The following is a 22,487-nucleotide window of genomic DNA, read 5'->3' on the forward strand; positions in this document are numbered from 1 at the left end:
TCCTGTCAGAAACCTTCAAAATAAAACCACGAGTTATGGCAGCAGCGTGCGCATCCAAGTTAAGTTTGAGATTTCAAGCGGAGAAGTTCACCTAGAAGACTGAAAAAAGAGAATAATTAGGTTATTTCATTCCATAATTACTTCACAGGTCATTTCAAACGTTATAGCAAAAAAAAGGAACTTAAGGAGGGAAAAGAACTGACATTTAGAGGGAAAAAATATAATAAAACAAAACAGGCTATATATTGCAAATTAGATGGGTTGTTTTTTTTTTGTTTGCCCATTTGGTATTTCCTCCTTTCCATTTGTCATTTACTTTTTAACTACAAGGCAAAACAATTATGAAGCATCCTTTTGTCAAGCCACACCATGCAATATCACACTTTGTCACATTCCGTGTAACAAATATAGTCTGTTCTCGATATGCTGGCAAGGTAACAATAATTTAAAACAATGTAATTCAGTTACTTTATTTTGAAGATAAAATCACATAGCTTCCTGTAATTGTTTTCTCCCTTTCTGCGGCTTGACGCTTTTCTACAAGAGTGCGCCGACTCTGACGTCACCCCTTAATTGTATGCATGTATTTGAGGGAGAGATCAAATACTGACAGAATAACTGAACAATCCCCCCAAAAAAGTAAAACTCGCGTTGAGGTTTCAGTTTCAAGAGAAAGGCAGAGACCACCTGATGCAGCTTATTTGTTTATTGAGTTACATTCAACTGCAGTAACATCACTGAACTGTTTATAAATCTATAGAGGTTCTACATCAAAGACAGTCTCAGCTCAACACAGTAGGCAGCCTGGTTCATTTATCAGGCAATATCTGCAACCACTGATACTGTGGGAAAAAAAATCTTGTCTGAAAATACAATTAATTCTTGATGGCAGTAAGACTGAGAGCAGTCAATTATTTATGAGGACTAAACCTGAAAGCCATGAAGTGTTGTCTGGCAGGCTTTTTTCTCCTCAGGTCGCAGCGGACAGCTTCAGAAATCATCCCAGTTTGTGCACAGCTCCACCAAGTCCTCAGTGTAATGGCCACATGCACTGCTGTCCAAGGGATGCTTGACCTGAAATACAGTGTAAGAGGAAAAAAAAAAATCTAGTACTAATCTAGTATCTAGCACTACTCGAGTTACCATAAAACAAAAAAAAATATTCCAAACTCAAAGTGTCTTACTTTGGGAACAACTGGTGGGTTTAATGTTCTTTTACAAAGTCCATCCCAGTTGAATCCTTCAAACCATCTGAATAAAAACAGAGCATCACAACCTATAAAACCATGTTTTGCAAGCACTGGCCTCAGTGTTTTTCTCCAGTGCAATAAATCTGTCGCCTTACTTGTGCTTCTGAATGTCCTTGGCCTCATTTCTCAGACTGCCCACTCTCTCTGAGGGATTGCTCCTTGGTGATGGAGAGCGAAAGAGAACACACTAATAAATAAACTGTGAATTAATAATCAGATTACCACCAAAAGGTGGTGTCACAGCACAGGTTGTGTCCAATAAACCTGCATCATTTCTTAATTTGCTCCTATCTGTTTCATTGTGTTGAGGCTGGAAGAGGGGAAATATATTACACAAAGGTGGATGGATGGAGGATGGTTTTTATGTCAGAAAAGGGGCAACAAATTAACTAGAAAATTGTAATCAACTTTATAATAATAATTCATGATGTCTAGCAGGTCATAACTACAACACCTGCACAGTTTCTTTATGAAACTGGAGGCACTTTTGCTGATGTTTTTCGGGAAGTCGATCTGATCGATGCCACGAATGGTTGCAGTGAGAATCTTCATCGGGTCAGAGCCGCTGAATGGGAGCCTGGAGAGGAAGACAAGAACCCATCTCTATCACCTTAATCTACAACTCAAGAATTGAGCCTAAGAAGCCCTGCTGGGCTGCACAGAACTGTAAAACTTACCCACCACTCAGCAGTTCAAACACAAAAACCCCCAGTGACCAGAAGTCTGTAGATACACTGTGGCCTTTGTTCAAGATGATCTCAGGTGCCATATAGCCCAGTGTACCGCAGAATGTCCAGGTTTTCTTACCAACCTCAACCTTCTTTAGACATCTGGAGCCAATCTACAAAACGAAGATATCAGTACATTTACGGTTACCTTTGGTAGAATTCAACAGAATACTCAAAATGTGGACTTAGGTTTGTAACCAATTGTAGCACCAGTTTTGCATAACCATGCTCATCCAGAACAACATTTTCAGGCTTGACGTCTCTATAGATGACGCCTCCACGGTGAAGAAAGGTCAAGGCCTCAACAACACAAGCCGTGTAGAACCTGCTGCTGCATTCGTCCAAATGTCCTCTGAAACAGTGTGCAGAAGTGCTGATTGAAACATCACAGCCAACACTACAAATGTGTGATGCAGACAGATGTAAAACATCAGACCCTGGTCAGTCTTAAAACTGAACTGTGATGAAAGGTTGGCTAAAAACACAGTGGTAGCATTTTAAATATTTTATCAGTGATGGCAAAAAGTGCCTTGAATCTTAATTTCCTTTAGTCCAAAAATACTTACTTATCTTTAAGTAGACTACATAAATCCCCACCAAGACAAGCCTCTGTCAAAATGTACAGGCACTCAGGGGCTCTAAAGGTTTTATGTAGCCTGTGATTGATACAAATACAAGAACATGTTAAAGATCTTTTTTTTAGTCATTAACACATTATGTAATCAAACAAATCCTAATTAGATAACTGTTAAAAAAACAAAACAAAAAAAGAAACAAGCAACAAAAAGACACCTGACTAGGAATGGACAATGTGCCTCCATTAGGATGTGCAATTCTCTCAGGATGTGCTCTCGTTGACCGTTGCTGAGGATCAGCTTCTTCTTAAGGACCCTCATGGCAAAAAGACACTTGATGTTGGTCTTTACTTGTACCTGACAGGGTTGAAAATCAATACATTACATTAGAGAAACATGGAATCTCCAGTAGGCAGCAGCACAGTGATCACATGGTAAGAGCAACCCTTACCAGGTCTACGTGACCAAACTCCCCAGCTGCTAGAGTGCAAATAATGTGGAAATCACTTAAGGTGGAAGATGAGAGGAGTGTACAATCCTCGTCTGGCCTGCTCACAAGGAAAACCAGGGTGAGATGATATCTTGTGTTTTCTGTGGGTGCAAATAACATGTAAATGCTTATAGAAATTATTATTTTAATGCTGCTCACTCGACTTTGTATTCATGACTTTGCTGCACCTCATGACTGCCGTCAAATACCAGCCCATCGATGATGTCTTTGAAGGTCCTGAAACACAGAAGCATGTGAATATTCTCCAAATCTCTCGATAAGCACAACAATTCATGACCAAATTAGAGTGTAGTGCAGCGACCGAAACAGGTACGTTTTGCATGCAGGTCATTTTCTAATCACAAAGCATCCACTTACTGTCTGTCTATTACCAAGCATGTAACTGCCCCAGCAGCGACCACATTCACCGTCCGAATGTCCTCTCTAAAGACAGAGTCAAGAAAGTACAACAAGAAAATCATAATGTCATTCAATGCAAAGCACACAATTTAAAAAGAAAATCATTGATACCTTGCAGGCACAAATGTCCCTTTTTACCATCATGTGCTGTTTTCATAAAAGCTGCTGAAAACTATGCATAATTTCTTTTACAGCATCTTCTGAAAGTGCATCATTTCCTTCCTCTTACCCCAGCAGAGCTTTTTCTCCAAACCAATGTTTCTCAGAGAGCTTAGAAAGGACTATCTGCTCTTCTTGCCCTGGCTTCTTTTCCGTCACTTTCACCTGGCAAATCCAAGGTAGAGAGGTAATGAAAAAGAGGTGGTGCTGGAGAGTAAAGTAGAAAAAAGCTGCAAAGTCAGTTATCGCCATCATAAAACAATTTTTAAAGCTGCGCTGACATTTTGTTCTCCACACTCCAAATCTTTTACTCTGAAAGCCTCATTTCATCTGTGCAGCAAGCAAAGAGCATAAAACTTTACCTGGCCTTTGCTAATGATATAAAAGGTGTCTCCCGTGGCCCCTTGTCGAATAATGTAGTCTCCCTCAGTGTAGTGTGTCTATGGAAGACAAATGACAGACGAGCAAACAGTGGAAAGTCATTTTGTGGGAAGCATTCACCTGCTTATTAACTGATGCAACACGAAGGAAGCTGAAAGTAGGAAATGCAGGGGGACCATCCGTAAACAAGCATGTTTACACACATTCCCTCTGTCTGTATGCATAATCTATTGGCTGGTTTCTGTTCGCAAAACAAGTGACGGCTACAAAATACCGCGCTTCAGATTTTGAGAACTTCATCTGTACCTCCTCCATGAGATCAGATATTTTCATGATGACATCCTCTGGCAATGACTGCAGGAAGGGAACGCTGTAGACACACACAGGTTTGCAAAAGGGTTTGATGTCATTTTTCCACCTTTTCTAGGTTCTTAAGCATATCAGAAACGTGTCATAGGAATGTTGATATTTTGATAAGTGTTAAAGGCCTAAATGCAGCACTGTGTTTGTGCTTGCAAGCAACATGACCCTGGTGATATTGTGTGGAAGGCATTAGAGTACAAAGCAACTTTCTGGCCTGTTCCGTATCAAATCAAGTGTATCTTTCTGCTGTTCACCTGCTAAGCAGTCCCATTGAATGAGAAAGGCTGGTGAGACCACTCTGTATAAGTGTGGCCTGGTAGCTCTTGCAGTCAATAACCCACAGCTTGCTGTCCGTTTGTGCTGCAGATCAAAAGACAGAGAAAGTGATAGGTTTGTGAAAGGTTGTGTCACTGACATTGGAGCTCAGGTAGAGCATAATCAAGAAGCAGGTATTGAAACAGCTTTGTAATGAATGTGGATGTACAATGAAGGATCATCAGCTACAGCCTGGACAGTAGACAGAAAGCAGGTCCGGACTGCATTATAAATGCTTAGCAAGTAGAATAAATAGAAGCATTACTCCTCATTTTCCTTACAAAGGACTTTGAATATGAATCAAATCTGGTTTCCTTAGCCATAATTACCCTCTTTCCTTATAATAGAGCTTGAAAGAGTTGTTGTAATGACTCATATTGATTGGTTCAATGAATCTTCGTGCAAATGGAAGTAGATGTCCTCTAGATCATCTCATTAGATCCAGCATCTGATAATTTGGTACAGCCGTGATATCTTCCCCATTTGGATATACCCCATCAGTTTTCACTTTAGCACCATATGACACTTCAAGGCCATTGCTTTTTACGTGCTTCTGAATCCTGTTCAGAGTATTTTTAAAAAGTGAAATTCTAGTCTAAAAGGAAGATTTTCTGACATTTTCTTCACTATATGCTTTGCCACCATCAACTTCAATGACCTGATGATGACACCCTGCCATCACCTGCATTCCTATCAGTGTCACAATGAAAGAGACCACAAAGCAAAAACCTTACTGACGGTCTCAGATGGCAACAATGGATTAAAAAAAAAAGTAATTTCAGGTCAGGAAGGAGATAAACACAAGGGGCCCTGAAGAAAGCCACAGCGAAGGGCTGACAGAAATGGACACGGAACAAAGGACAACAGACTGAGACATGAGCTGAGCATTGCTATCGGAGAGCAATCATATAGTGTCAACTGGTCACCAGATAAAGAAAGCAGTATAAAGGGAATGAGATGCTTAGGGACCAAACAAGGCAAATAAACAGATTTTTCAACTTAAACTGATTCTGGCTTTTTTCCACACACTATTTATCTGTGAAACCTGGTCAGATGCATGAAGCAATGGCTGAGAAAGTTATCTCACACGACTCTGTGATCAGATGCGGGAGGGAAATAATTGCATGCTTTCTAATTTCTAAGGAATATCTCAAATTCTTAAACCAGAAAGGTATATATGACAGGTTATGGTCCAGCACAGAGAAGAGTGAACTGAATGCCAACTATCTCTGAAAACGTTATTTGTAAATGTTTGTAAAAATTCGGTTAATGCATGCTGGGTTGCAGGGGGGAGATATGGCAGACAGACAGCTGGGTTATGCGATAAAGCAGAAAACCCTTTAAAATACCCACATCTCTGAGAAAATATTTTGAAGCTGTAGTGTTGTCTTAGATCTCAAAAGGTCTTTGATTTTTATGTTCCACAGACATCTTCTGTGTAAGACCACTGCTAGGAAATCTGCCCGCTTGTGACAAATCTCTTAAAGAACAATTATTCATTAACCCCCCCCCCAAAAAAAAAAAAATTAATCTCAGTAAAACTCCATCAATGTTTTGGTGTGACAGTGATATCTGTATGCAGATATAAAACCCAGAAGCCAACACCAGGCTTTGATACCTGAGACAGAGTAGGTGTGGGTGCAGTTGTAGAGGAGAGCCAGCTCTCCAAACACGTCTTCTGGCTCAATTGTGAGCAGCTTCAGTCCGTCTCTTGTCACCTCCATCCTCCCTTCTGTTAACAAACACACAGTCAGTTAAGAAATATAGCATGTACGCACACAATACATAGAGTCGTACATGCATGTGTTTTTGCATCAGAAAATGAACGGGGACTGTCAAGAACCGTTCACTGCCTGAGATGTACTGCCTGAACAACAGATACGCCATCACTTCTGAGCCAGGCCAGGCCACCACCTCACTGGTTAGGATGAGGTGAGAAAAATAGGGCGCAGCCACACTCCATTAGCTGTCACATTACAAATGCAACCAAGATTCCTGAGGACAATCAAGCACGGATGAACTCTGCAACCAAAGAAAAACAGAAACTCTTCGCTCTAGTCCATTCAGGCTGAAGTTGACATTTCAATACAAAACATCAATGGAGGTCACTTGTTATTCCACCAAGTGCCTCCTCTTTCCTTGCTCAAGCAAGAAAGCAGGCAATTGTGAGCCAGCAGTAAGAAAACTGATATACAAAGATATGATAAAATATATCATTTCATCGGACTGCTCTTAAGCCCCTGTCATCTCAAGGAAGTGTGAATAAATATCCTCAGGTATGATTAATGTCAGCAGTTGTGAGAAAAAAATGAATTACCTTCTAAAACATAAGCATGACCCCCGCTGGTCCCCTCCTGAATGACATAGCAGCCTTGATTGATGGTGGTGGGATACATGCAGGCTATGAGGGCTCGGATTTCTCGTTCGTCAAGGTTCTTCAACAAGTCATTTTTCAAAAATGCTGCCTGAATCAGCCTCTGAGACCTGAGGGCATGAAGGCGGGATACTGATGAAACATTTAAGGGCACGTTATTATATGCCTTGAGTGCAGTGTCACAGGCTACAGTGTTATAAAATGAGTAGAGAAACACATTGATTCTGAGTCATGAGGAAAGCAGATGGGTGAGCTTTGAACATTTGAGAAACCAACTTTTCAGTTAGAGCAGGTGGGAGCTGAGGGAACACTGAGTGCTCTTACTCCTGGCTTTTGTCAAAGCTTCTTTGTGAAACCATGGCGAGAGTCACCGGGTCCAGACTGAAGGGGTCAGAAATGACTGTCTTCCTTTTGGCTCTCTGCCTGTCCTCAAGTTGAGCTGAGCAAGCTACAGAATAAAAAAACCCCACAATAAGTCAGAATTTTAGCTCAGGTTTAGGGCTTGTGCTACCTGTTGATGCTTTAAAATATGACAAAAAAGTAGCATGTTCTGCACCTGCACTGACTGCAGAGGGTCCTGGGAGGCAGACGGTGGCTCTGTAGCGATCCAGTTCTTCCTGTAGTCTCCGAATAAGTTCATCTTTTGTGTCCAACTCCAGCTCTAACTCATCTATAAGTGTGTCCCTCTGGCGAAGCTCCTCAATCTTTAGTTGCAGGGCAAACTGGAGGTCCCGAAGTGTACCCATTACCTGCAAACACCAGGTGTCAAAATACAGCAAAACATATCTCCTTCTACGCACAAACATACACATAGTGTACATACACAAAGAGAGTGGGTGCAACTACAGCTAATCTCAAAGCTTGACAGTTCTTCTCTAATTAATGTGCATATTTTCCTGTGATTATTTAAATTAATATTAATAATATAAAGGAGAATCACTAAGGGCTAATGGCTTTGGCTTGGATTCATTCAATAGCATACATGGGAGAGTATGTTGTATGCTTCTGTATTAATATCCCAGTTATTACTTAATATAGATAGATAGATAGATGGATAGATAGATAGATGCATAGATAGATAGATAGATAGATAGAGAGATAGATAGATAGATAGATAGATAGATAGATAGATAGATAGATAGATAGATAGATAGATAGATAGAGAGGCTTATTGCCACTTGCTTGATGACATTATTTTTCAGGAGGCTGAATGGGGAGCTGCTCAAGTCTAATCCAATGACACAGTTTCCCATGCAATAAAACAGACTATAACCTTACTTTGCACCATGAGCTTGCAGTCCTTCTTGCAATGCATGATTTGATTTCCAAGGGTAGCATACATGTGCAAATGCATTATAGTCACAGTATGTTTATGCAGTCCATTTTCCCATTGGTCTTTCTCTCCCACATTTTAATGAAAAAACAATTCAAGGACACTTGACGCATATACGAGGAAATAAAGGACAAAAAAGTAGAAGTGCTGTGGTAATGCAAGAGATAAAACACCTCTGAAAAAAAGGCCCTATCAACTCATTTTTGAATCACATGCACTTTAAGTCCCAACAGAAATAAAATCTAGATTTTTTTTTTCATTTTGGGTCGCAGGCGCGCCCGCAGCCACACGCAGCGATAACAGCCTTTACAAAACCAGAATGAATTGTTAAAATCTGACAAACGCGATTTATATTTCCAACAGACTGTTTGTAAACACAGATCTGTGTTTACAAACAGTCTGTTAGTCCTGCAAAAGAGAATGCCTTACTGTACTTCACAGCACACACAAAGATCACCTACATGTAGATTGTCGGGCGTTGTGGAAGTCTCTCTCGCATGTCCTGAGGAGGGTCGCTCCGGTTTGGCTGCAGACAGTCCATTCGACAGGTGCAGATCTCCTCTGTCACCACCCTAGTGAGAGATGCTCCGCTATCGCTCGGGGCTGGCCAGGGCTGGGCACACACGGCAGGCAATCACATGACCGAGACAGTGGAGACCGTCCGGGAGGGTGTGATGAGAAATGCATGGACTGGATCCCAACTGGGTCAGAGGGTCCTCAGAGCATTTCCGAGAGCTGGGGATTTAGGTTGGGTGTGCGGCACTCTGAGCTCTGAACATTAATCATTTTATTCCGTCATTCCATTAATCATCATTTTAGTCTGGCTGTGTGCATTGATCAGACTGCAAAGGGGCCTATCCTGGTTAACGGCCGCAGCCTAAAGTGTGACTTTCTCAGGAAGTTTAATATAAACGCATAGAAATGCAAAAATAATGACTCAATTGTGTTGGGGCAACAATGACAGTGTTTTCACATGGAAATGTTTTGTAACTAGCTGTGATTATAAGCTATTGTCAAACTGACTGATTGCTTAATAATGACTGTAAATATTTAGACGGAAAATTAAGCCATAGGCCCATATCTCTGTTCAGCAACACACACACACACACACACACACACACACACACACACACACACACACACACACACACACATACAACAAATACATATTGTAGGCTAGACAGACGGCCTATGTCAAGTTTATAGGCCCATAGGCTGTTTAAGACCAAAGAAAAATCAAAATGCAACTTTGTAAATTTGTGATAATAATGATAATATTGCTAATAACGTCGCAATGATTTCACTTGTGTTTTTAAACGTTGCCCCTTATCACTTATAGATTCATCTTAATTTCTAGTTTTAATATTTAATTATATGGCAGGATTATTCGTAGTACAACGGGAAGAATAATTTGCCATGTCTTTCTTTTTTGGGTGAGATTATCCTCCACAGAGATCAGCCCTCAGTGGCCATACCACAATGCTGCCAGTGGGTGGCAGTAGTGTCACCTGAGAGCCGCAGCAGGTTGGCCTCAGCTGCCGGAGAAGAAGATGGGCCGTTGACAAGAGGACAGGAGTCGGCTATCTTGAGCTAGCAAAGTAACGTTACTTGGGTAGAGTTTGTCGTTTAATCCTTAAACATATTTGTTGTTTGATTGTGTTTTGTTCAGGGTGTCATCGAAAATGATTCTTACCGTGAAACCGCTTCAAGGAAAAGAATGCAGTGTACAGGTAAGTTAAGAATCCCAGAGCCAGCTAACTGCTATTGGTTAACTCCCTGACGCTAGCTTAAATCGCAGCATTAGCCTTTACAGGGAGCCTAGCTGGTTAGCGGTGGTCATGTCACATGCCGAGCTTCGATTGAGTGAAGCAACCACACATATTCCGCGTGAGTCGAAATTATGATTATTGAATGTAAACCTTTCCGCCCAGTGTAGCTTGAATTGAGCTTTTGCACAGACACATCGTCGCCCAGGTATGAATTGACGTTACTGTAGGTAGCCTGCTAGTCTCAGCCCAGGCAGGATACTGCTACGTTATCAGACTTTCTCTCGTCCTCTCTCTCCTCTAACATGCGTTACCACTTTCACACACAGAGGCTGAGTGGGAGCTCTGTCAGTCCTTATATGGTGGTACTTGTAAGAGAAAGAGAGAAGACACCAGGCCAACGAGTCCACGAAGCAGCATCCTGGGGATGAGGTTTTGGTTAGGCCGGCACAGCAGTATAACTAACTACCTTACAAGTCACTAGCATTATCTGTTCTGCTCTCAACAGTCTGCGACCTCAGTTTCACACTGTAGACTAGTCCAAGCCCCAGTGTGTGCCTCTCCTATTTTTAAGTGATAACGTTACTTTATGAGGCACCAACGAGTGCTATAACTGGCCACATATGTATAGAAACTCGCACAGCTCCCTGAGTAAAGGAGATGTATGAACATAATCAGCGTAGTATGTGAGTGTAGGAACTACTTTTTAATATGATCAGTGTACTTACTGCTTTAGTCTTTTGTGTGCAGTTATTTAAAAAATAATACTATTGATGTCTAGCACAGACAGTGACAAGCAATCTAAAGCATGTGATAATGTTTATCAAAGGGGGAAGACTAGACTAAATTTTGTCTTCAGTGGAAGATAAATTATTTTAAAATCTTCTTTTAATCTGAGTCAGTGATTAAGATCATACCATAGTTCTCCTAGCTCTGCTCTGAAAGATAAAAAAAAAAACAAGTACCTGCCCAAACTGTTAGCATGCCTGTTATCAGGTATGTCTGCAGTGCTTATGGGATAAATACTACCACTGAAGGCCACTGGTTGTTTTTATTCGAAGAATATGAAGAGTTTACCAAAGTAGAGGTGCATTTGTCAACTGTTTGTGTGTGGGTGGGTGAATGCCCCGTTAATCGTTGGTTACTCTTCAGCTAAACTGAATGAGAAGCTGCTTGCCAGCTGTATTTTGATCATGTAGTGTGATTACATCATCATGTTGTTGATCTTCCAGGTGACAGAAGATGAAAAAGTCTCCACAGTGAAGGAACTTGTGTCAGAACGTCTCAACATTCCAGCAAACCAGCAGCGGTTGCTCTATAAAGGGAAAGCGCTTGCAGGTAGATCTGCCTACAGTCTAGTGATTCATAACCTTTGTACATTACTGTAATTGCTTGATCCATCAATCTATTTTCTACGTGAATCAAATGTTTAATTTTTTGCTGATCGCATACTATACTGCTTTCCTCAGATGAACACAGACTGAGTGATTACTCCATTGGGCCAGAGGCTAAATTGAATCTGGTTATCCGTCCAGTGGCGGAGAGGACTGGAGCTTCAGGGATGGCTGCTGCCAGCAGCAGCAGCAGCAGCAGCAGCAGCAGCAGCACACATGGAGGAGTGTGGCAGAATGTGTCCACTATACTTGCTAGACACTTCAGTCCAGCAGATGCAGCAAAAGTCCATGAACAGCTTATTAAGGTATTTCATTGCAGCATCTTTGCTCCTAGGCATTGTAATCTGATTTTTGCTCCTAGGCATTGTAATCTGATCAAAGCTAACTTTGTGGTCGTCCGTTTTGAGATGTGGATACGTGCAGTTGCTGAACAGTAGAATATTCAACAATTAGTGGAGGCTGGAAACTGAAAATGTTAATGAGCAATGCATCAAATGCAGCTTGAAAGGGCTTTGGCCTATTTATGAATGGTTAATGAACGTGTGGATGTGAGGGCAAGATAATTTGATATTTATTGGAAATTTGAGAATAATTACATTTGCCAATATTTTTCAGCTGACAAATGATCTGTTGCGTCTTGTTCTGTTACTATAAATACTACACGTACATTTAGAGACTGGATCCTCTCAAGCCCTCATTTTTAGTTGTAATACATCACAGCAGGCCAACAAGAACCATTTAATTTCAGTGTCTGATCCAAGTATAATGTCATTCACCAGATATTTCATTTGAGGGGTCGATCTATCACTGGACAGGGCCAGAAGAAGAACACAATTTGAAGAACCCACTGCAAGGTGTAAATAAAGAAAGCTGCCAGCCAACATAAAATTGTACAATGTGCAAGTGCTTTTTATGGGCCATTTAAAGTTATATGGATATCTCCCATTAAAAGTTGTCCTATCACGTACTGAAACAAAACCTCACAACTCATACTGTTTACCACTTGTATTTGTAATTTGGCAGTTTCATTGCAACTTCTGGTGATCAACTGGGAAATCTTTGACTTACCAAGTTAGTTAGAGCCTCCCATTAATACACTATTAGTTGGGTCTCTATGAGACTAAACCTTCTCATTTTGGAAGGAGGCGCAGGCTGAGGGATCCAGTTCCTAAATTAGGACGCATCACAGACTCAACGGGTTGGTTAATGTGACCGTCCTGTCTGCAGTTTACCTGACCTCAAATTGTTAAAATACTTCACTTTTGTTGGAATTTTTAGCTGCCAATATGTCACTTTACTTGGTTTGGCTTCAGATCTGCATTACTAAACAAACTAGAATAAACAATCTAAAAAGTTAGACATTCCGGATGGTCATCCTTCCTATCCTCCATGCTTCATTAAGAATAGAGCAATATCCCCACACACATAACATGGTTAAAATAAATTCAGAAGATGGATAATATTTTTTTCTACCTGCTGTTTCTCAATATTTTTATTTTGTTTTCCTTCAAGGACTATGAACGTTCACTTCGACAACTTAGTCTTGATGACATTGAGCGCTTAGCAGGAAGACTCCTTCACCCAGACGGCGAGGGCATGGACACCTCATACATGGACTAAGAATGCCTAGTTGGAAGTTGCTTGTTGTGATTGTCTTTCGAGAGGCGCTCAGTGCCCTAGATGCAGACAGTGTTTAGAGTGTGAGGCATGGAAAATAAAGTGTCAGTTTTCTTGCAGAGAGCCCCTGGTGTGTGCCTAATCAGTGGCTGAGTGAACACGGATAACACTGACTGTTTCAGCAATAGGGCTTTCTTATCCACGACCAAATCTTGGATAAGAAAACTTTGCCACTTTGAATTGGTCCTAGTCAGTGACGTTGCAGTCATGACACAAGACCTGATCACATAATATTTGTATACAAAGGAATCCATTTATGCTGTTTGTTTCACATGATCTCTGGCTGCTACAACTTCCAGGGGACACTAACTTCTACTGGAGGGTATTTATTAGTAATGTCTGTGTTGGATGAGGTTTTCTGTTAATCATCCGTGCAAAGGTAAAACATGTTTTATCCAATAACTAACTGATGGTCATTGTATGATTTGTAAATATCATGTTTATATATATACAGACATTAAAACACAGAAAAAAAGACTGATGTTTTATGTTTCCTCTTGTGTTGTGTGCTGATATTTTAAATGAAGTGATGAAGGTTGACTGGGAAGGGGTTACGTTTATTTTAGATCATAAAAAGTAGAAGTGGTTAGATAGAAAAATGAGAAGGGATGTTGGTTTCAAGAGACTTCGCAAGGCAGGACCAAACGATGCCTCGTTTACATGTCGACCAATCAGGAGAAGGGAACACTCGTGATTCATATTTTATGACCAATCGAAATGATCTAGAGTAATGCGGGTACCGCCTATGTTGGAAACTGACGATTATCTCGTTTGCTGCTAATTTAAGATCGCAGTTTGCGTAAAATGCAATGTTTTTAACGCTGGCCTTTTTTTCCCCTACAAAGTATGAAGGACAGACACGTTTGATAAGGAGGGATATTTTGTGTCGACCACTGGTAAGGTCAGAGTGAAGCATCGGTGGTTCCAGCCGCTAAAATAGCGTTAGCCCAAAGCCAGCACTTCTCTCTCACTTCCTGCCTTTAGCAGCTAGCTCAGCTTCAGCTAGCTATCATTATCTGATATTACTGAGCCTTTCGGCCTGAGCTGCTACATCATTTGTTGCCAGGTAACTTTGACGGTAGGTCAGTGTCGAGACTGATAACTGATAGCCAATTGAAATCCTACTTTAGCGTACAACCTGGGAGGATTAGTCACAGTGGTGGTCTAACTGATGCTTGGGCGTTACACCCCTTTCATCAGGACCACTCTTCCCTTCGGAGAAACAATACTGTCTTCCTAGTGGAATAACTTCAGGTTTTTTTTTGTTTTTTTGTCAACTGGAGTCGCAGTTATTCAACACAGTGTTCTGTTTTCGTTGGAGTAGGTTGCAGCCAACTTCATTCTCATTGGGCTTTTGGGAATTCCATTTTGTTAGCTAGCGTTACTTTAAAAAAAAAAGTTTTTCTACTTTTAGTGTCATTCAGCATCATCTGTTTGATTTTGCTATCCTTTCCCTCTGTCCATTCATTTTTGTCCTGTCGTACTAATTTAGTAAGTGTGCCAAGTTTATTGGAAGGATGGAAACTCTGATCCCCACCATCAACCGGCTGCAGGAGGTCTTTCTCACAGTGGGCGCAGAGATCATACAGCTGCCTCAGATAGTCGTGGTTGGATCTCAGGTCAGCCAAGAGGAAAAAAAAAACAATGAAAAGCTTCACTATAAACATAACATTTAACTGTAACCTGCTCCTGACCTTCACTGCCATTAGTAAAACTGTAAGGTCTCTGATTTGAGTTAGAGTTTTTGATTTGACTGGATATTGAAAATGTATTGTTATAATGTCTAATGCACAACACACTGACAGAAACTGAGTGTGTCAGTGCTGCTGGAAACATTGCTGAATAGGTCTCATCATGTGCCACAACAGAGCAGTGGAAAGAGCTCTGTATTGGAGAGCCTGGTTGGACGGGATTTCTTGCCTCGGGGATCAGGAATAGTCACAAGACGACCCCTGGTGTTACAGCTGGTTAATGTGGCCCCGCTGCAGGAGAGACTGAAGATAGAGAATGGTAATCCAATATGAATCTGTGTATTGTTATTTTCTGTCAGAGTGAAGTTGCTTTAAATATCCTTTTAAACAAATCATAGTTGAGAAATGGCAGTTAAGATATCCAGAATACCAGCAGATTAAAAGCTTATTATTTCTGTCGAGGCATGGAGCATGATGTGTGATTATTACATAGGCATGGCACTTTCACTCACATTTTGAACTGCTAGCTACTCCTTGTAGAACCTTGGTCTGTCTTTGCTAACCTGCACTCTTTCTTCCTCCTCTTCTTCACTACTTTTTCAGGAAATCGGGTAAAACAAAATGCCCAAAACAGCTACCCAGGTCTCTGTATATTTGGTCTACATGGACTTATCTTTGTATAGCCTTGTCGTTTCTCAAACATTTAGTTTGCTCTGATTTTCATCCATCTAGCATGATTTAAATTCATTTGTAAGTTTTGTAATTTACATTTTTTCCCCTGAAAGCTTAATTTTATTGGCATTTTATTTTTTCTATTTTGGATGCATCACTGTGAAATTACTTACACTCAGTCTTCTTTGTTCAGGTGTCAAAGCTGAAGAATGGGGTACATTCCTGCACTGCAAGAACCAGGTACACTTACCTAAGAAATCAGTTGATGTGCTTGCGGCCTTTGTACTGTATTATTTGCTTTGTTTAGTTGATGCATTGTCCTCTCACCTTTTCTGACAGATCTTCGCAGATTTTCAGGAAATCCGTCGGGAAATTGAAGCAGAGACTGAACGCAGTTCAGGTGACAACAAGGTGAGAAGGAGGCGTTGGTGTAAAATTAGTGATGCCTTTCATTTAGCTTTTTACACTGCATTCATGAATTTAATTCCACTTTTCACACCCTCCAGGGAATCAGCCCTGAGCCTATATATTTGAAGATTTTCTCCCCCAAAATCCTTAATCTCACTCTGGTTGATTTACCTGGAATCACTAAGGTAAACTCAGCCACTTAACAACGATGTTGATTTTGTTTCATGTGTGCAAACATAGCGACACAAGATCATGATTAATGCTCATCGCATTACTTATCTTTAATCATCACAGATTCACAGAAGCACTGCATCTGTGCCGTGTTGATTGCTTATTGTTGTTGCCTCAGGTTCCTGTTGGGGATCAGCCAGAGGACATTGAGGCTCAAGTGCAAGAGATGATCTTGTCCTTCATCTCCAATCCAAACTCCCTCATCCTCGCAGTCTCCCCTGCCAACTCTGACTTGGCCACCTCTGATGCACTGAAATTGGCACGTGAGGTTGATCCAGATGGTAGGACATTTTGTACACAGGCTCTCCTTCTCCTCAGATTTAATTTTAATGTTTTCTCCTCTTCAATGGTGTGCATTACATAACATGTTTCAAGTAGAAATGCATTTTAAATTATTAAATGTGCAGGAAGAGCACCTTCTACTCAAGTAATTTCAGGCTGTTGGACTCGTCAGTCTTTAGTGTTAAGAGCATCCTGACAGTTAACGGTTGCTAAGAAAATTAATGATGCTGTCATGGTGCACTCTGAAGAATAGATTGATCAACAATGAGAATCTGCCTGTAGTAATTGTTTGGAAGGTTGGCAGTATGGCCTGTTCATGCATATTGTGCACAGTGATTGTGTGCTAGGATATCTGTATCTGGGCCCAAATGTTCCCCAACTGGCTTCAAATCCTGTCACATCAGAGACTTGTTTTCCTGTTTCTCCTCGCTTGTGTTCCACTGTAAGATTTCGTACTGGCTTTGTCAAAATAAAGGATGGCTAAACTACGGGGGGCTGTCTACTATCCTTAAAAAAAGGAATGATCTCATGCTGTGTTTGTTTGTGTATCAGGCCGTCGAACACTGCTGGTGGTCAGTAAGCTGGACCTGATGGATGCAGGGACTGATGCTCTCGAGGTCCTTCTGGGTCGAGTCATCCCAGTCAGGCTCGGGATTATTGGGGTGGTTAACAGGTTCGGAACCATAGTAAATCTACCTCTTATGTTTGGTGATCAAAGGTTTTTTATCGTAAAGTAAGGGACTATCTTTTTAATGCCGTCATTTTCCTGATCATCTGACTATTCTCACTCTCTCCCTAACTGGTCTTCCTCCTAGGAGCCAGCATGACATCAATACCCAGAAGAGCCTGGAGGACTCAAAGAGGGATGAGCAGGCCTTCCTGCAGCGCCACTACCCCTCACTTGCCTCCCGTGCTGGCTCACGCTATCTGGCCAAAACTCTCAGCAGGCTTCTCATGCACCACATCCGTGACTGCCTGCCAGACCTCAAAACCCGAGTGACTGTGCTGAGTGCCCAGTACCAGGCACGGCTCAACAGCTATGGGCAGCCAGTAGAAGACCACAGCGCCACCCTGCTGCAGATTGTCACCAAGTTTGCCACCGATTACTGCAACACCATCGAGGGAACAGCCAGGCACATCCAAACCTCAGAGCTGTAAATTTGACTTCTCTATAGTAGCAGGATCTTTAGTTAATAGCAAATGCTTGTTTTATTTTGTATTGAATTGCGTCTAATTTTCTCAGGTTGTCGTCTAATTTAGTACTTTTGCTGCACAACCCAGCATTTTACTTACATTGGTTCACAATGTATGTCATGAGATTGATGTCCTTGGGGTAATGTAATTGTAAACTAAACTGGTATCCGCATGCCTCTGTTGGCACCTTCATCTCCCCAGCTCTCTTAGCACAAGGCGAATAATTCATGTAAATATGTAGGGAGAAAATATTGACCTTTTTTGGGTTGACTGCATTTAATTTTGGCTTAATTAACATTGCTGACACACAGCACTGAGAGACAGCGTTGGTGTCACAGCTGAACCCATCTCTTCTGCAGCTGCGGGGGTGCTCGGATCTGTTACATATTCCATGAGACCTTTGGCCGCACTTTGCAATCAATCGACCCTCTTGGGGGACTGACTGAGCTTGATATCCTCACTGCCATCCGCAATGCTACAGTAAGTTTCTCTTGATTTCTATTTGTGTAATTGATTTAATCCAAATTCTGGTCAAGTTCTTTCATTTGGAGGAATAGCAGGTAAATAGTAGAGCTGGTGTGTGTGTGTGTGTGTGTGTGCGTGTGTGTGTGTGTGTGTGCGTGCGTGTGTGTGTGTGCGTGCGTGCGCGTGTGTGTCTGTCTATCTGTCTGTCTGTCTGTCTGTGTATGATTTACCCTGCAGGGTCCGCGGCCAGCACTTTTTGTGCCTGAGGTGTCCTTTGAGTTGCTGGTGAAACGGCAGATTAAGCGGCTGGAGGAGCCCAGTCTGCGCTGTGTAGAGCTTGTTCATGAAGAGCTGCAGAGAATTATCCAGCACTGCTCCTCCTTTAGCACGCAGGTTAGCCGAGAGATAGTTATTCAATTTACACATCATTGACTTCAGAATACAGTGCTACATTAATTAAGAAAGTATGTCTTTGTGTTTGCAAGGAGCTTCTGCGATTTCCCAAACTGCATGACTCCATTGTGGAAGTAGTGACTGGATTACTGAGGAAACGCTTGCCAATTACTAATGAAATGGTAATCCACATCTTGGCTAAGATAATCTTTCATACCAATTATAATAACCAACAGCCAAGTCCTTTTAACTCTGCCAGGCATTTTTTCCTGCGTTTTTTTCCTTTAGGTACACAATTTAGTAGCAATAGAGCTCGCCTACATCAACACAAAGCATCCAGACTTCACAGATGCAGCACAGGTCTCAGCATCTGTCAACAGTCAGCAGGTAGTCGTTTGTCCTTTACAGCAGGCACTCACATTTATCATTCCTTCTGCTAGGGTAAACAGTAGAAGGCGTGTTCTGTAAGCCTTAACTGAAATGTTTCACATCCAAACATTACAGTCCCTTTCATAGCCAAAATTGCTTTGACCCTCTTCCTCGGGTTTCTTGTTGTCAGGCAGAGGCCCTTGATGGAGGGAAGCGCTGGAAGAATGAGAAGGTTGCGGAAGAGAAAGCCCCGCCTGTGGGTTTTGGAAGCCCCTGCAAAGGCCACGCCATTAACCTCCTCGACACAGTGAGTGGTGGGATTAGCGGTAGGACAACACTCTTAGTAGTGAATTCTCTGCAGACTGTCAAGATTTTACTTTGGCTCTCCCTGCCAGGCGATGCCTGTATCCCGCAAGCTCAGTGCGAGAGAGCAGAGAGACTGTGAGGTCATCCAGCGCCTCATCAAGTGCTACTTCCTCATTGTCCGTAAAAGCATCCAAGACAGGTTCGTCTGGAACAAATCCAGAGTTCCTGGGGGCACCTTCTCTCCCCATTTCCCCTTCTATTTCTACTCTTGAGCTCAGTTGTTGTTATTGATGCTGATTTCCTAACTTTGTCTTGGGGCTGTGTGTCCTCAGCGTGCCCAAGACAGTGATGCACTTCCTTGTGAACTTTGTGAAAGAGCATCTACAGAGCGAGCTGGTGGGTCAGCTTTACAAACAGCCCCTGCTGCAGGAGCTGCTCATTGAGTCACAGGACACGGCACAGCAGCGGACTGAGGTTGCTCAAATGCTTGAGGTAAACTTTGCTGATGCTTTTCTTCTCTGAATAAGTTTTGAGTATAAAAAACATTCTATTTTTCTTTTATTTATTAATTTAAGGACAACAATATAACATCATCTCCTTTTTTTCCTACTCAGGCACTTAAAAAGGCCAATAACATCATCTCTGAGATCCGGGAGACCCATCTCTGGTAGCCAGAAGACACAAACAAATTCCCCTGTCTTAGGACAGCTTTGAGAGCATGAGAGTGTATGTGAGTTTGCAGCAGAGAAAGTGTGTGTGTGTGTGTGTGTGTGTGTGTGTGTGTGTGTGTGTGTGTGTGTGTGTGTGTGTGTGTGTGTGTGTGTGTGTGTGTGTGTGTGTGTGTGTGTGTGTGTGTGTGTGTGTGTGTGTGTGTGTTTCTAAATATGTCGCAGTACCACTGTTGTCTCATGGACCAATGACCATAGCACATTTAGATCTAGAAGAGTGCACAGGGGCTGTTACTTTTCACTGGGAATTTTGTGTAGTGACGGAAATTAATTAAACACTCAGGCCAAAAGTGTTATTGCAAATATGAAAGACACAGCCGCGAACAAAATCTTTTTGCATCATTTTGTGACAAAATGTTTGTTTGGTAGTATGGTTTTTGCTGTAAATGTAAAATGTAAATTATATGTGGACTATTTAAGTTGTTCTCCGGGGTGTTTTTGGATCAAAATGTAACTTGCACTGTAAGATTTCACACTTTCCAAAAGCTGTGCTTCCTCTGAACCCTTTCAGCAGGTGCTAAAAACTATATTAGATTAGATGCATTCCAACTTTAATCCCCTTTGTTGGAGAACTCACCAGAGATAGAAATGAAGTGGAAATCCAACTCAGTCAATGCAATGCAAGACACATCATTGTCATTTGCAGAAATTACAAGATGAATGCAGATTTTTTTTTTTCCAGCTTTGTGGTACAAATCAAAATTCGGTTTATTTTTCAGAGTTACATTTACATATCAGCCCATTTACACTGTTAGCTGTTGCACTAACCTGCCGATTTTGTGTGTAGTCGTAAATAAGGAGACCAAACATTCCCAACATGCATTTCCCTCTGTTTATGTGAGGTTTTTAGCTGACTCCCACATAGAGGTGGGTATATACTGTGATATTCTTATGATTGAAATGTTTTTAAAAAAACTGTCTCTTAGGAGGTAACATTGTAAGGGTATATGTCATGACGTAAATGTTCTGTAACTTCTCTTCACTTCCCCAAAGTAATTATCCACTGGTTTCCACTTTTAATGGTATAGAGAGATAAGCTTTGTCCACATTACTGACCTCTCCAAACATACAGACCAACTGCACCCACGAATGATGTATGATGCATTTATTTGCAAACACTGAACATACATCTGAAGTTAGCCAGAGCCATTTGCTTCTCTGTATGTAATCATTTCATTGTTAAAAGTTGCTTGATGTGTAAAATTATATATGTTTTCATGTTTTTCCATCTGCTATTCCTAAATTAGGTCGATGTTCAGGTAGATTCCTCCCCCAAGTACTGCAGCAATTCATGTAAATCCTTTCCTTTAGACAAAACAAATAGTTATCCTAAAAATTAGGCATTTTTTTTTGGGAAGATCTGCCTTAACGGTACCATCAAACGGTAACTATGACTTTTTCTGTGTGATCAGGGAGCGAACACTATATCCAGTCAGTCTGTCTTTCTGAAAACCCTGTGTAAGTTTGCATCTGTATGCTCAGTATGCATGTGTGGATGTAGAAATGAATGGTTCATGTATAGTTTGTATTATATAAATGTATATTGTTATCATGTGTCAACTGCCTATGAGATGTTGCCTGCCAATATTTGTGATACATGTTTACCGAATGAAATCTGTTCAGATTGGGGGGGACTCATTAAAGCCTAACAAAGGACACTGTGCTGAGTCTGTTTGGGCGTTATTGACAAAATGCAGTTATAAAAATATACCAGTTTTGATTAGATCTGTTTATCTCCCACAGTGCTGCAGCAATAGATGTGATTAGACTCACTCTGCTTCACTTTATTGCTCTCAAGTGACTGGAATAATTCTGGGATAAAAACATTGTCCTGAAGGGTGCCAACAAAAACCTTACTGTACTTACAGTGAAATGAGCACCAGTCTCCAAACATCTTGTTTACTAGATATTCGACTCCACACTGCACTGGATACATAGAGTGAAATTTCACTTCACAGTTATCCCATTGAGATGATGGATTATTACCTTTACTTCCCGCTTTAGGCAATCTAAGTTAAACTCGAACAGAGGCTGAGACGTGAGTAGTGATAAGTACGAATAGAGAGCTTGTCATTCATGTTAGATGAGAGTGAGCGTGAGCACTATAGTCCAGGTGAAAGGACTAGTGGCACAACAAGGCAAACATGACAAGTCAAATCAAGCCCACTTTTAGTGGTGCTGTACACACAGCAGTCACACTGCGTCTACAACAGAGAGCAGTTGGTGTAAGAGCATCGTGCTCCAAAATGAAAATGAACCACAAGCTAATAACTTCAGTGATTATTTTAAATTGCCTGCACTTTGTCTCACACTATAGCTAGTTATTCTGTTCAACCTCTTATAACACACCCCACCTCCCCCCAACTGAGACTAGACTAGACCATACCAACTCTGACAGGATGGGAGGGGGCTCGACTGCGGTATCATGACAAACTGCATCATTGTGGTCTCATAAAAGCAGCTTAATTGAAGTGGAACAGGTCTAAGACACGGTTAAATTCATTTACAAAATCGCTTTATGCT

At 41.4% G+C, this 22,487-nt stretch overlaps 3 protein-coding genes across 8 annotated transcripts; 2 read left to right on the forward strand and 1 right to left on the reverse strand.

The window, feature by feature from the left end:
- Positions 1-799: 799 nt before the first annotated feature.
- Positions 800-7,801, reverse strand: prkg1l (protein kinase cGMP-dependent 1, like). Of its 2 annotated transcripts, none has more exons than XM_040155691.1 (19): positions 7,612-7,801; positions 7,380-7,503; positions 6,999-7,165; positions 6,300-6,413; positions 4,621-4,726; positions 4,310-4,373; positions 3,985-4,062; positions 3,693-3,787; positions 3,422-3,487; positions 3,203-3,280; positions 3,005-3,101; positions 2,771-2,910; positions 2,545-2,634; positions 2,189-2,330; positions 1,928-2,091; positions 1,705-1,827; positions 1,346-1,408; positions 1,185-1,251; positions 800-1,074 (listed from the first exon to the last, which is right to left on the reverse strand). In XM_040155691.1, the coding sequence occupies exons 1-19, from the start codon at positions 7,799-7,801 to the stop codon at positions 991-993; spliced, it is 2,052 nt and encodes a 683-aa protein (XP_040011625.1). In that variant the 3' UTR covers positions 800-990. The 2 variants fall into 2 exon arrangements, with proteins under 2 accessions (XP_040011625.1, XP_040011624.1); XM_040155690.1 differs by having other exon boundaries at positions 7,380-7,494; positions 7,567-7,801.
- Positions 7,802-9,868: 2,067 nt separating this feature from the next.
- On the forward strand, positions 9,869-13,702 carry ubl4a (ubiquitin like 4A). The gene is made up of 5 exons (XM_040155271.1): positions 9,869-9,986; positions 10,058-10,118; positions 11,387-11,492; positions 11,624-11,853; positions 13,061-13,702. Exons 2-5 carry the CDS (start codon positions 10,071-10,073, stop codon positions 13,166-13,168), a joined length of 492 nt encoding a protein of 163 aa, XP_040011205.1. The 5' UTR covers positions 9,869-9,986; positions 10,058-10,070; the 3' UTR covers positions 13,169-13,702.
- Positions 13,703-13,938: 236 nt separating this feature from the next.
- si:dkey-32e23.4 (dynamin-1-like protein) lies at positions 13,939-21,615 on the forward strand. Of its 5 annotated transcripts, none has more exons than XM_040155266.1 (18): positions 13,939-14,121; positions 14,718-14,844; positions 15,094-15,235; positions 15,520-15,558; positions 15,782-15,828; positions 15,928-15,999; positions 16,095-16,181; positions 16,346-16,508; positions 17,062-17,182; positions 17,325-17,663; positions 18,063-18,183; positions 18,406-18,561; positions 18,654-18,743; positions 18,850-18,948; positions 19,121-19,237; positions 19,326-19,435; positions 19,569-19,728; positions 19,851-21,615. In XM_040155266.1, the coding sequence occupies exons 2-18, from the start codon at positions 14,743-14,745 to the stop codon at positions 19,905-19,907; spliced, it is 2,022 nt and encodes a 673-aa protein (XP_040011200.1). In that variant the 5' UTR covers positions 13,939-14,121; positions 14,718-14,742; the 3' UTR covers positions 19,908-21,615. The 5 variants fall into 5 exon arrangements, with proteins under 5 accessions (XP_040011200.1, XP_040011204.1, XP_040011201.1 ...); XM_040155267.1 differs by lacking the exon at positions 13,939-14,121 and adding an exon at positions 14,133-14,303; XM_040155268.1 differs by lacking the exon at positions 13,939-14,121 and adding an exon at positions 14,133-14,291.
- The last annotated feature ends 872 nt before the right edge of the window (positions 21,616-22,487 follow it).

This window comes from Xiphias gladius, chromosome 19 (assembly GCF_016859285.1).
Source record: "Xiphias gladius isolate SHS-SW01 ecotype Sanya breed wild chromosome 19, ASM1685928v1, whole genome shotgun sequence".
Classification (NCBI taxonomy): domain Eukaryota; kingdom Metazoa; phylum Chordata; class Actinopteri; order Istiophoriformes; family Xiphiidae; genus Xiphias; species Xiphias gladius.